The sequence below is a fragment of the Saccostrea echinata genome, unplaced genomic scaffold (genome assembly GCF_033153115.1).
Source record: "Saccostrea echinata isolate AGI-Se365-2 ecotype Australia unplaced genomic scaffold, CSIRO_AGI_Sech_v1 ptg000023l, whole genome shotgun sequence".
Taxonomy (NCBI): Eukaryota; Metazoa; Mollusca; class Bivalvia; order Ostreida; family Ostreidae; genus Saccostrea; species Saccostrea echinata.
The window spans coordinates 12,784,853-12,799,628 of record NW_026889772.1 but is presented as its reverse complement, the minus strand read 5'-3'; the positions used below and the strand labels follow the sequence as shown (position 1 = coordinate 12,799,628).

General features: G+C 33.5%; 1 protein-coding gene across 3 annotated transcripts in view; it reads right to left on the bottom strand.

The window, feature by feature from the left end:
* The window catches only part of LOC133191214 (uncharacterized), a 16,087-nt gene extending 1,311 nt beyond the window's left edge, over window positions 1-14,776 (bottom strand). Inside the window, exons 1-12 of one of the 3 annotated variants that reach the window (XM_061326952.1) lie at window positions 14,720-14,776; window positions 12,758-12,810; window positions 12,048-12,389; window positions 10,786-10,871; window positions 8,811-9,066; window positions 8,435-8,543; window positions 7,279-7,333; window positions 6,951-7,152; window positions 6,466-6,596; window positions 4,738-4,879; window positions 3,861-4,546; window positions 3,564-3,617 (exon numbers count right to left, since the gene is read on the bottom strand). In XM_061326952.1, coding sequence (XP_061182936.1) covers window positions 3,597-3,617; window positions 3,861-4,546; window positions 4,738-4,879; window positions 6,466-6,596; window positions 6,951-7,152; window positions 7,279-7,333; window positions 8,435-8,543; window positions 8,811-9,066; window positions 10,786-10,871; window positions 12,048-12,384 — 2,025 coding nt within the window. In that variant the 5' untranslated portion in view covers window positions 12,385-12,389; window positions 12,758-12,810; window positions 14,720-14,776 and the 3' untranslated portion in view covers window positions 3,564-3,596. Of the gene's footprint in view, window positions 1-3,418; window positions 4,547-4,737; window positions 4,880-6,465; window positions 6,597-6,950; window positions 7,153-7,278; window positions 7,334-8,434; window positions 8,544-8,810; window positions 9,067-10,785; window positions 10,872-12,047; window positions 12,390-12,757; window positions 12,811-14,719 lie in introns of those variants that run through there. The other 2 variants (XM_061326951.1, XM_061326950.1) reach the window with 2 other exon arrangements.

The window sequence follows — 14,776 nt, the reverse complement described above, 5'->3', positions numbered from 1 at the left end:
AGCCTCTGAGCTTTTAAACTTGCATTTAATGATTGTAATTGTACTTACTTGCTGCCTGTGATGGTGTATAGGGCAGTAACGAGGGTATATTGTACTTACTTATACATATAATTGTTCAGTGTTTTTAGAATCTTAATATGTTTAAGGATGTACAACACACCCACCCCCCAAAAATTCCTGCTGTTTATTTTTTTTTTTTTAATTTTTGTGTATTTTATACATGACAATATCTACTATGTGTATGCACAATGTGGACAAAATCATTTGAGTCATATTTGGACCGGAAGTTCCAAAAGTTACCCCCCTTTAGCTGTTCACGAGGAGAAGAAATTTTCAATCAACCAACTAAAAAATTCCTGATTTTCAAAAACTTCTGGATTGCCTGTCTGTCAAACTTCATCGACTAATTTGTTTGACCATTAAACACATAAGTAAAGTAATTTTGTAGAAGTAAAATTCGACACAGATTTTTTTGAAGACCTTAAACTGAAAAACTATGGTTCATCTTAGCCTTGAAAAATGCATATTTTTCAATTTAAATAATTTATTTTTTATGAAAAAACCTATCATTTAATTTTAGAATAAATACTTTATTTATGTAGTTGGTTGCAAAAATAATCTCCATAATTTTTTGTAAATTTTTTAAACGACTTGTTTTGAATTTATAGCGGAAAATCACCCCCTCTGCCTTTCTCCCTAAATCACGTTTCTCAAGCATCTTTCAGACTTGGGACGATCAAATGCTATGAATTTACAAATATACATAAAAAATTCCAAGTTGGAATATATCTTTTGCTTTAAAAATGATATTTACATTTAATTTTATCAGAGTTTTCAAATGTAAAGTGCATTTAAATGTAGATCTATATACAATTTTTACTACGACCCCCCCCCCCCCCCCCCCTTCTCCTTTACTTTTTTTTGTGACACAGACTATTTCAAGCTTGATGAAACATTGGATACATTGCAGACATATATAGTCCATTGAATTCCTGAAGTACTAATTTGCTAATTTGTGTATGCATATTAAATATTGACTACTAGTATGTTTTGTATTTAAGTAAAACTTGCTTAGGATTTTATGCCCACGTGTTAGGTAACTGTATGTAGTCCATACATATGAATTCATATTTCATACCTGGATATGAAATTCAACCGACATTGAAATTTACTCATATTTAATGAATTTTAATTTTATTTATTGCTAAAAGTAAACCCACAATGGTGTATGTTCAACTCTTCTGTGATATAAATGGAATATTTATTGTTTCTTAATAACAATTTTCAAACTTAAGGGAGGGAAAACATTTTTAGAGTTGTTCCTCTTTGATCAGTGAGCTTCTGAGAACAGTATCGATAATTACATTGTAAAATATGTTTTTTTTTTCTTACTTGTTTGTTTGTTTTTTTATATATATAAAAGAAGAACAAAACAATATTTATTTGCTGAATACATAATTTTAAGATAGACCTGTAATCAGAATGTTATGTAGCCAACTGTTACGGGAAAAAAACAATGCAACATAAAAAATTTTCAGATGAAGAATGCTGTGCTTTGATCACGGATACCATTTACACAATATGAAATTAAAGAAATTTCATTTCTTCCTTTTCATAGGGGGGAGGGGTTTAATTAAAAAAAAAATCAAAGATAGAATTCGCTACTCATAAAGGAATCAAAATCAAGTCCCTAATCCCATTTTTCTGTTTTTACTTAATTCATCGGGATCGCATCACTCATCATTTTGACGCTTTATTATTAACGTCACAATAAATGTTTAATTCAAATCGCAAGAGTTATCTCCCCCACTGTGTTGTACGTCTTTAACTGCAATACAATGTACATTATGCTTATTATTATATTCTATACATTACTGCTGGAAAGTCTTTTTCAGGTCTTGTGGAAATGCATTATAGCTGTATTTTTATATTGTTTTCTGTTCAAATACTTTGTTATTGCTTTTTAGCTCACCTGAGTGGGATGCTCAAGTGAACTTTTCTGATCGAAGTTTGTCCATCATGCATCTATCTTTCTGTTAACTTTTCACATTTCTGATTTCTCAAACTTCAATCAAACTTGGCACAAAGCATCTTGGGTAAATGGGATTAAAAATTGTTCAAGTGAAAGGCCATACTCCCTTAAAAGGGTAAATAATCAAGAAAAGGCATGAATGTGGCGGGGTCAGGATGGGGCTACAAGGGATCAAATTTTTACATTGGAATATATAGGGAAAATATTTTTAATAATTTTCTTCACAAGAACAGCAAGGCCATGATAATTGATATTAATATGCAAGCATCCTTGGCAGATACAAATCATGGTTCCTGGGAGTAGGGGTCATCAAAATTTGGGGGGGGGGGTTACATGGCAATATATAGGGAAAAAAATCTTTTTCTCCAGAAAAGGAGGTCTTGTTTAGTCATATATGCAAGCATTCTCAGATAGAGCACATTCAAGTTCAAATTGTGCCCTCCTAAGATAGGGGAATAAATAGGGAAAAATCTTTAAAAATCTTCTTTTTAATTAAGAACAGCAAGGCCATTTTGTGATATAAATATGAAAGCATCCTCAGGTAGTGCAGATTCAGGTTTCTTCAAATCATGGTCTGCAGGGGTAGAGTGGAGCCTAGCAGGTGGTGAGAGTTTCACACTGGATTTTAGAGAAAAACAATTTTTGAAGTGTTCCTCTCAAGAACAGCTAGATCTAGACCATGATTAGTCATAGATCAATGCAAGCATCCTCAGGTAGTGCAGAATCAAGTTGCTTCAAATCATTCATAATATGGGGCAAAATCTCTCATGGGGGAAAAAATCTAATGCAAAAAAGGACCAAGGTTAATCAGTGAGCATTGTGGCCCATGAGCCTCTGGTTTATTTTTTTTTTAATTTACATGTTTATGGAGCTTTTTGTTATTTTTAAAGTGGTATGATGGATATGAAGTAAAATGGAGAAAGAGAGAAAATGTTTTGTTTTTCTATAATTTTGACTTTTCCTTTACATGCATGGATATACACAAACAGATGGGCAGAGTTCATTGATCAAAACTGAGGTATAATTATTTTACTGATATTACATTTCAACTTTAAATATATATTTCTATATAAAAATGAACAGAATATTCTTTTTTGGTCAAGATTTTTTGTTGTTGTTGTTTTTTTTTTTTTGGTCATAAAAATTTTAGCTATAAAATGGGCTACAAGATGCAACATTGTTTCAGTTTGGGAATTGTTTGGAATTGAAGAGTTCAGAACCATTTGTCCATATTCTTTTATTTTCATGTACCAAGATGGGACAGCCTCTTCAGTCTAATTTTTAATTTATTTTTCTCTAATGATTTTAATAGATGAAGTTTAATATGCACTGAACATGCAATTTAAAGGACTCTTAACATAACCATGCAAAACATGAAAAAGAAAAGTATTTATCAAATGTTTATTTAATATATTTTCAGAATATAAATGTCATAAGGAAATTTTACATGCAGAAATTGTTTCATGCTTTCTACAGTTGCATGCATACATTAACAATTATATTATATTTTACACATGCTTGCTCGACTTACCAAATTTGCAATTTTAGTGGGTGAGGAATTTGTTCATATTAATGATTGCCGGAACTGAAAGCATAGCATAATAATACTGTAAGAACATAAGGTAGATAATACCCGTAGGTACAACAAATGTATATAATAACAAGACAATGACACAAACTGAAATCAACAAAATAAACATCATGCAACTAGAATATACCCAAACATTTTTTCTGCATTTTAACTGTCGAGCTCATCAAAAAGCTGGCAATGCTGGAAGAAGGAGTCTTCATTAATCAAAGAGAGGTCAAAAAGAGAATCATCCTCTACCTGATCTTCATCATTGAATGTGGTGTCTGCCAGATTTCCTCCCATTCTCAACACACTATTGAGAAAATCATCAAGGGAACTGTCTTGTGTAAAGTCATTTCCAGAATTAGGAAAGGGGGAGAGCCTTTGGTCATCATACTGAGAGGTTGGGGGGATATTGCAGAAGTTCGGCAGTATGTTACTTTCCCCTAAAATATCATCCCCTTCAAGCAGTCTGTTGTTTTCATATTCATCTGTGTTTTCACAAATAGAGTTTACTGCACTAAACAACTCTTCAGTTTCACTGTTTTCTTCGTCTTCTAATTCTTGTAATGAGAAATGCTCATCAATATACGAGTCCATTGTATCCTCATTTTTATTAACATACAATGTTTCTGAATCTGTGAAAATGGTTTTCATGTTGCCCAACATTTCCTGAGAATGAATTGAGTTGTTTTGTGATAAGTGCATATGTTGGAGACTGGAGCATGGACTACCAGTAAATGATGGAATCACATTGTAGTCACATCTGGATGAGCTTGCTTCATTAGAACATGAATCAATGGAGGAAAAGCATGGGCTGATATTGTGTAGTAATGGGCTGGAAACAAACTCTTTTTCAAAGTCTTGGTTGTCTATTGCTGAAGGTGAATAGTTTGCATACATTAGGTCACTATCACAAAAAGAATTTATCGGTCCACCAGTTGCTGAAATTAAGATTTAATTCAAAACTAAAGAATACAAAATTGCTACCTCTTGTATTTACTGGTTTCAAGTTCCTTTACATATGAAAACCATACATTGTAAGAATTTTTATTATCTAATAGAAACTGGAAATTGTGAAATTAATATTACTGGAAGTTAAAGAAGAAAATTTTTGTTTGAAGACTGTACATACCAGTTAGACAAGCTGAAGGCCAGCTGGAGAGGATTGGGTCACATTGATATACTGGACTCTGTCTCACATCACTGTCCCCTCCCACAGGGGTGGCAGTAAGAGATATCTTAAGTCCATACTGTTTGGCTACCTTTAGAAGTGCCTATTAAAAATATTGAGATCACAGTCTAGATATTTTTTAAGTTGCTGGAAATGATAACCAAATATTTTTTTTTTATCTACATGTAATTGCTAGCCTGGAGGGCAAGTACCATTAGAAAACAGAAAATCAAGCGATCTAAAATGTGCATGCATAGGGGTACTACTAATCAATGCACAATCTATGCAATATCTCTTCTTTTGATGAAAGGCAATGAAAGTTAAGGCCAGAATAACATTGAAAAAAATGTTTGTTTCCCGTCATGTGACCCCCCCCCCCCCAAAAAAAAAAACTTACTGTAGTAAGTTTTCATAAATGTTATTTGAGTTTTGTCTGAAATATAAATTTTGCTTCTTTCCCCAACTTATTCTCAGTTGTTAAAAATCTTCTCAAGAATACTAGAAACAGGGCCATAAAGTCATATTAAGGCTAAGTAAAATGGAAATTAGGGTTCTCAGGCCAATTTTCTTTAAAACAGAGGCTCCCCCCCCCCTTCTATTGGCAATAAATTATATGTGATAGGTATTTTTTATTCCAAAATTTTTCCTTCAAAATCCATTACCTCAATCAATGCTTTTAATAAAACTTCCAATGATTGGTTGAATTAATGTTTCTAAAATCAAGAACCAATGAAATTGCATGTTACATTTAATCAATAAAGTAGGAATAAAGTGAAGCAAAAACAGACAAAAATGGTATAATCAGAAAATACTGAGATACTTAAAAAATGTGAATACGAATTTTAAAGTGGATTGAGCAAATATGAATAGCGGAATTCCGCTTTAAAGTGGAAAAAAAACCATGCTTGTTATATGAAATGGCTACAGGAAATAAAAATCTATATAGGTTTCTGTATTACCAACTTTTTATTTCATTTAAAATACAAAAAAATTATAATTGCTACTTAAAAATGGATGCATGCGGACCTGAGAACTATATTTTTAATTTTGTTTAGCCTAATAAGAATCTTCATGTAGTTTGGATTACAGAATGTTTTTTAGCTCACCTGAGCTGAAAGCTCAAAAGACCTTTTCTGATCACCCATGGAAGCTTCCTGAGGTAGTGTAGATTCTAAGTTGTTCAAATCATGGCCTCCGGGGCTTATCTGGGGCCACAATAAGGAATCAAAGTATTACATGGAAATATATAGGAAAAATCTTTAAAAATCTTACTTGGCCAGAAAAGCTGAAACTTATGTGGAAGCTTTCTGAGGTAGTGTAGATTCTAAATTGTTCAAATTATGACCCCTGGGGCTAGGGTGGGACCACAGTTAGTATTACAAGGGGGAAATCTGGTGAAGAACAGCAGGGCCAAAGTTACTCAGGTAAGCGTTGTGGTCCATGGGCCTCTTGCTTTTCTTAAATTCCCTTAAATATGCAGTTCCCCTTAAATCTCCTTAGTCAGAGCAGTTCATTTCAGCTTTCAATATCTGAGAGAATGCAAATCAACCATATAAGATGCTATATGCCAAAATTGGTTGAAATTGGTTGAGCGGTTCTAGAGAAGAAGTTGAAAATGTTCAAAAGTTAGTCAAGCACTTGACAATTTACAATACCTTAAGATTATTGCAATTGAGACATTTTTTTTACCTGCAAACTGTTGGTAACATTGTGATTCCATGCCTCCTTTGTATCTTCTTTCATTTCTAACAGCTCTCCATTGGATTTGAATTGCAATCGACACATCCCTTCATTTTTCTTCTTTTTTGATCTCCTTTTTCCTGAAGTCAAATCAGAAATTTATCAATCAATTAACAGCAATTTTCACAAATTTCCAAAGCCCTCTGGCTTTTCAGTAAGGAAAAATTACATACATTTGTATTTATATTAAAGCTGGGGGAGAAAAAATCTTTGAAAATTTGGGAAAATTGACCTAGGGGAAATGGCCTGTGTTTTGTTGAAATTTAAATTTATGAGTATTAAAATATGTCTTTTTATTCAGTGATTGAATTATTATGCATTTGTTGTACAATTTGCAAGGAGACTTGATGAAAAGTTTACAAATATATTATTTTCAATTTCTATTTTTGAAACTTAAGTTCTATATATCCAGGAAATATTTAGATGCAATATACTTTTAGGAACAGGATTATGTTCTTCAGTTGCTGAATCGTTGTTCTTTGTTGACTGGGGGGACCTTTCATTGTCAGGTTGCTTCAATGTTGGTGGATCAATGTCAGTGTTAAGGGCCCAATAGGAACCTTTACATCTGATCTGTGTCACAGAAAACTTGACCTTCTTAAACCACTTCTGGTACAAAGCATGTCGAATTGAGGACTGCAAAAAACTTTTATACATGTAATTCAATGCAAATATCACTTTATTTATGATCCATAAAATTGAAAAAAATTTAGCCATAAAATATATTGGAATGACCCTTTGCTCATGACAAAACTACTCTACCCTCCAGCTGCTGATGCTAGGTTTGTCCATGTATCTGTAATAAGGATACTTGTTCCTGTAAAGACAAAAATAATGATAGTAACAAATATGATATACCATAACAAAACTGAAATTTGAAAAACTATACCCAGTAATTCAGTTAAAATTTCTTCCATGATTTTATTTCATGTTAATTAGAGATCACTGATGCACCATTAAGCATAACTTTACTTCTTCAACTCTTTTTCACGATACTTTCTGATGTGAAAATTATGTGCACATATATGCATCTACATACCATCTCAAAAAGACTGAACTTGTTCAAATGACAAAGGGCCGAGGTCCTGACACACCTTCAGGACATATATAAGTAATATATGTGGGAAGTTAAACTTCCAATGTTTCTCCATTAAAAGGTTATGGACCTGACACAAACTTTACTCTTTTTTCCATCAGTGACCTTGAACTTGCCCAATTGACCTTGAGTCAAGGTCATGACACACCCTCAGGTCATAAATCTTTGTCCAATGTTTCTCCAAAAGAAGATATGGTAAGAATAGAAATTACTGTAAACATTCTTATTTTAGCAGTAATCTTATTTTAGCACACTTTGCACTTCATCTTGTTCGCTAATTTATGTACATGCTCATGTAAAATGTTGTTGTTAAAAATCTAGTGCGCTAATTTAGGATTGTGTTAATCAGTTGAAGAGGACGTTTGTGCTAAAATTTGAGTGCACTAATTTATGTACGTTCACAGTATACAATTTTCTAAAAGTGCCCTTGAACATAACAAAATAACCTTGGGTCAAGGTCCTGACACACCTCCAGATCATAAGCAATCAATGTATGGATTAAGGTATGAACTTTCAATGTTCTTCCATTAAAAAATTATGGACCAGACATAAACTCTACAATTTTTCTACCAATGACCTTGAATTTGACAGAATGACCTTTGGTTAGATAATGGCAAATTTTTAGATCATAAGCAATCTTTGAGTCAAGTATGAGCTTCCAATATTTCTCCATTACAAAGTTATGGCCCAGACACAATTGCACAGATGGATGGACAGCTAGATAGACATGGACAAACAGACTGACAAGGTGATTCCTTAAACCCCTCTAAACTTTGTTGGTGGGGTGGTATAAAAATACTTGTATATGAAAATTAAACTCACTGTAGAGCAGCATAGATCTGGGGGACTTGTAGTAGGCCATCTGGACTGTCCTGTAGTACTTTTGCCACAATTTCCACTAACTTTCTTGATGGCCTCAACAGTCTGGTACCTTATGAAAAATAAGCTATGATAAATATGTTGATTTGTATCTGAAAATGTGAGGTCAAGTTTATGTTACTGGGAACATTTAAAGCAAGATGTGTCTGTGTATGTTCTTTACAAGTAAATCTGAGAATTGCTTAATGCCTTTGGTAATGCCATACAGGATAGAGAGTATGAAGGATAGAAGATGGACATGACCACATTACCAATCACTTCTATGTACGTGGCAGAACAAAATGTAAAATAAAATTAAGCCAATTATAATCTGATATACCAGTAGGCAGCATTTTTGTGTTGTCGTAGGGATCATGAAAATCATGATTTGTAATATAACAACTGTCCATCAGATAGGTCCCCCTCTTCCGTTTTGTTGGCTGGGGGCACTCCTTCACAGATCCATCCACATTTACTACGTAACAAGGTTCTGGACAATATAAGTCAGAGTTTCCAGGCTTCACAAAATGATATATATCTGCAGTTACACTCCTACAAAAGTCTTCTGCCCTCTCGTGTATATCTTTTTCTTCTTTCTGCAAAAATAATGTCCATTTAACCTGCTCCAGGGGGACTATGAAATTCATCGTTAAATTATGATTGATCCCTTTATCCACAGATGCCATGGGCGCTCCCCTTCTCAACTTCTAGCAGAGATCAGCTGGATGTCAGTGAAATATCGATTAACACTATAATGCAGTGGTGCTGGATTATCACTTGCAATTATTTTATTTCAATAAATTAGAATTCCCGAGGCTGCTTTAAAAAACTAAGAAAATGTGAATTGATTGTTCTACGGTAAAGACAAAAACAATTAAGAGTAAGTTCAGTTAGGTTTTAAACTAACACAATTTACTCTTTTTTTTTTATACAAACAGTGTGCAGCTGTTTGTGATATTGGGAATTTCTGGATAAGTAAATTGGGAATTTTATAGGGTTTTCCAAATTGGGAAAGGTCCGTTTATCGGACCCAAATCAGAGAGATTGACGGCCTTGACTCTAATTTATGGGGAGCAGAGCGGACCAAAAACCCTTGGCTAGCGAAGATGGGCAGTTGCAGGCCCTGTTGATTTTAAAGTATAGAGGGGTAGACCTGTATAGACTTATCAAAGTATAAAGGGATAGACCTGTATAGGCTTATCATTTTTTCATTTACAAACTTAAATAGAAAGCACCTACGATAGACGCTACATACATACTAAATTAAAATGGTTCTGTCATTTCAGAATAGAAGCTGAAAATGTTAAAAAATTTATGGGGAATGTACAACAAAGAAAAGAACCTGGGTAAAGATATAGGTGCAACTTAAACTACCTAAAAACAATATGGAAGGTAGGCCTCTCTTATCTGCAACCCCTCCTATCCCACTGCATAAAATTTACTGAGACTTTAACAGAATTTTTATTACATATATAATGCCATTGTGTACCCCCTTAATTTTTGTTTTGATCAGACAGATATTTTATTTTTTGGTTGGCCATTATGTAGGAAAACATGGACACTTCATTCATTCTGTAACAGGGGCTGGGGGTACCCATCTCTTATCTGCAACTTCTTCCATACCACTGAACAAATTCAATGAAACTTTCACAGAATCTTTATAACATAGTGATATTGTGCACCTCCTACTTTTTTGTTTCGATAAAATAGATATTTGGGGGTTCCCATAGCTAAACCTGAATACAGCTATTCTTTCTATAATATTGGGGTACCCCATCTCTTATCTGCAACTCCTCCTATACCAATGAATAAATTTAATCAGACTTTCAAGGAATCTTTATTACATAGTGCTGTTGTGCATTTCCTATTTTATGCTCTGATTGGACATATATTTAAGGTTTCCCATTTCTAAACATGGACTTTGTCATATATACTTATATGGAAGCGGTGGGTATCATTTTGTAAGCTCAATGCTCACACTACCTCTAGTTTCTTTTTATCTTCTGAAATTATTCCGTGGTACAGATTTAAATTCAGAGCATTCCATTATACTAACAGAAAATAACATTAAGAAATGCTCAAACTCTAGTATTGATTTAGAAATTCAGAAAAAAATTTAAAATCTCTAAAGGTATGGTAAAAATTAAATGTTAATTGCTAAAACCTTAATTTCGCATTCAGAATTGTTAATGTCTCCTGGCAACAAATGGAGTGTTCTAGATTAGAATGCATTTAAATGAGTGCAATATGACACTCTTTCTACCTCATTGCCAGGGAATTATCTTAAGTATATCCTTGTATAAATAACTTCTTACTCTGGTAAACAAGAATTTTCCATTGGCAATTTTTTCTTGGATACTTTTCTTTCTCTCTTCCTTCATTTCTTCATCCTCTGATTCATCTGTAATGTTACACAAGGAAAGTGAGTACTGGTAATTATTCAATATGAAGTAGTCATGTGTCAGTTTTAGCAACTGAAATCAGAACCATACATGTCCATGATAAGACAGTGATAAGGAAAATGCTCCCTGCAAGATACAAGAAATGATATAAATATATTTATAGATCCTTTTTTTAAAAACCAAGAACTGGACAAACACAAAACTTGGAAATTTAATGTCATGAAGTTCATTAAAATGTTATTTTTAGTTAATCTCCCAATTGATACTTGAAAAAAAAAACTGAATGCAAGGGACAAATTATATATGCAAGGTCTTGTTTTTGGATACTCAATTTTTCATTGAGACATAGATATGTATTATTATGTGTATGAAGTTTGGTAAAGTAATTTTCTGAATAGAATATTGTAGAGAAAAAATTTATAAATGCAAAATAGGTAATGTGTCACAAAGACGACAATTATTGGGTATTCATGGCTAGTCTTTTTCTGTTGACTAATGAGGAGCAGTCTAGAAAATGAAATCTGCCTTGGTATCTGACAATGAAAAAGGGTAAGTCACTGAACTGAGGCGAAGTTGAAATGCAAGCTCTCAGAAAGGTTATATTTGTGTGTTGAAAGTTTTCCACATATATAGCTCTTTGCAAAATAGCAGTTACTGGGGTAAGTTTACATATATTTGGACTCCCTCAAGGACTAGTAAATCTGCGAAAAATTGTTATTCTTCACAGTCCCAAAATTATTTAAGAACATATTGAGGCAAGGTTACAACATTTTTGGAAACATTATTCTTATTCACCAACATTTATATCACATGTGCAGTGTATATCATAATGTATCTCATGTTGTTAGTGTAGGACGTTACATGAATATTTAATGGAATGGGGGTCTAGGTCAAAAGAAAGGTCAAGATCACAACATTGAACATAAAAAATTCTGACCATTCTGACATGTTTAATGGGTTCTCACTAAAATGCATCAAGGTATGAAGTTGTACAATAAATTAATAGATTAAAAAGTATTTTTAAAAATGAGCCTATAAATGCAAATTCTGTAAGTCAAGTCAAGAGATAAAAATAAAGGACAAATATAAAACAATATATCACCAGGTCATACATACATGACAGGGCATAAAATGTGTTGCATAAAGAAACTGAAAAAGTAAAAACTATAACTTACAATCATCATCTTCATCTATCTGTATCATAGGATCGATGGAATACTGTTGTCTTAGTTTCTTTTTGTCTTTCCTCTTCCTGTACTTTTTTTTGGACTTTATGGATGGGTATACATGGATTCTCTTCTGATCATTTTTTGTGATGATTTTCAGAAAATGCATTTCCTCATCACAATCTTTAACTGGGGTGAGAGTGAAATGCTGACCATTGAATTTTAGCTTTCGTTTGGGCCTTGATCTTTTGGCAAGTTCAATGCGTTTGAATCCATGAAAAGGGGTGGAACTATGAATGTTAATGGACACTGCAGGAATAGTTCTAGTATCATTGGTAAAACTCATTTTGCCTGTAATATATATATTTTTTAAAATGTATTTTATATTTCCCTTCACAAACCAGTGTTCTAAACAATGGAGATGTGCTATACTGCCTTACATGTTTTAAGCCCATGAATTATTGGAACATAATGCTTTTATATTTTACGGAAGTATCAAGAAATATCTTTATTTCTGATCTTGCTATTATTAATAACAAGAGAACCAAGGGCCTTAACAGTCACCTGAGTATAATACAACACTGAAGTATAAATACAACAAAATAAACTGATACATGACGATATGTTGCTCAAAAACAAGAGCTTAAAAGATCAGGGATCACCAAAATAGTTAGTTATAGAACCCAGTAACAAATCATAAAGTAAATTTATTTACTTGCCTGTACTTGCCAGTGCTATTACACTTCCATCTTTGTCACGAACACCATCCAGACTAAACAAAACAATATTGTTTGAGCACATAAACTCATCTCACACCCTCTAATATTGGCTTCTTTTGGTCTTTGAACATTTAATGTACAAAGTTAAGATATTTTTTTCTGATATTTAATGCTTATTATTTCTCCCTAAGTCTCATAAGTCTCCCTAGCCATTAAAAATTTTAAAGTACTTTTTTGTATTATACTTTTTTTTTGGAATTCTTTTATTCAATTGACCTAACAATTACATTATTAACAGTGATTTATTATCATCGATGAATAGCAAAGGGGAATAACTTCTCTTATTAGATTACAAATTTCTCTACAAGATTAATAGAGCCCTGTCCAGCAACAGCACACTTAACTCAGTGTACCAGAATTTCACAAGTAAAAATACCCTTACTCATTACAACTTTGTACTCTGTTTGCCTCTTAGATTTTAAAAGAATTAATGCAATTTTACTTTTTAGTATATAATCAATAGAGTCTCATCTTAATACCAGAACCTCTGACCCAAGGGTCATGAATGTCACAGTATGGAAAAGGCACCCTTGCTCATCAAAACTATGCACTTAGCTTTACTGCTAAATACCCCAGAAGCTTAACTGCTAAATACCCCAGAACAAGAAGATTTCAAAAAACAAATTTGCATTTTTACTATATAATCAACAGAGCCCTGCCCTTACACAAAAAACTCTGACCCAGGGGCATGACATTCACAATTTTGGAAAAGGCACCCTTGCTCATCAAAACTATGCACTTAGCTTAATAACTGCTAAATACCTCAGAACAAGAAGAAGATTTCAAAAAACAAATTTGCATTTTCACTATATAATCAACAGAGCCCTGCCCTTACACAAAAAACCCTGACCCAGGGGCATGACAGTCACAATTTTGGAAGAGACACTCTTGTTTATCATAACCATGCACTTAGTTTGTTTGCATATAATACAGAGGAGTAGAGTCACCCACATAGGGCATTGGTTAGAGTGTTTGCTTTAGAGTTGAAGGAGTCAATCCTTATGTCACTGGTAGGAATCCCACTGTGGGGTGTGGAGACCAGTTCTTTGGATGAGACCATATAAACCAAGGTCCCTGTCACAGTAGATGCTGGCACAAAAAAGATCCCTCACTGCTCACTGGCCCTAAGTGCCAAGTATAGTCTAAATTTGCAGCCCTTCACCAGCAAGTAGATGCATCTCCATATGAGTGAAAAATTCTCAAGAGGGATGTTAAACAACATACAAACAAAACACAGGAGTAGAGATTTTCAAAGAGATAATGCATTTTTACTATATAATCAATAGAGCACTTCCTCACACCAGAACCCCTGACACAGGGCCATGAAAATTCACAATTCTGGAAATGGCAGCCTTGCTCACCTAACCATACATTTAGTTTGTTTGCTAAACAAACAGGGGAGATAAGCTTTTTAAGGATTTTATGCATTTTCACTACACAATCAATATGTCCCCACCACCCTAACTCCATATCTCCTGACCCTGGGGCATGACTTTCACAATTTTAGTAGCTACGTGACTCATTGTATTTTATAATCATGTCAAGAATTCGACTGCTTGATGTCCAGGAGTAATGAAGGAGCTTTTTCAAAATTGCATTTTGATGGTCTTGGTCCCAAAAGTGGGGGGGGGGGGGGCAGGACCCTTGGAAATAACAATTTTTGTCCCTTATTTCCCATAGATGCTCTACTCTAGAATTTGTTAGAATTGGTTTAGCAATTTATTAGAAGGAGCTGAAGGCTGAAGGTCCAAAACAGATTACCTTGGTGACTCAGGTGACACAAGAACCTGTTACGAGATTTATTATGAATTTGAGCAACAATGCCACCGTGAAGTATCGATTTTGATTCCCACATATAAAACTTGATAATTGAAATATACATGAGAGAGACTACAAACTTACATTATTTACAAGCAGCTGTGTATATATATATTACAAAAACAAGATGTTCGTTTCATT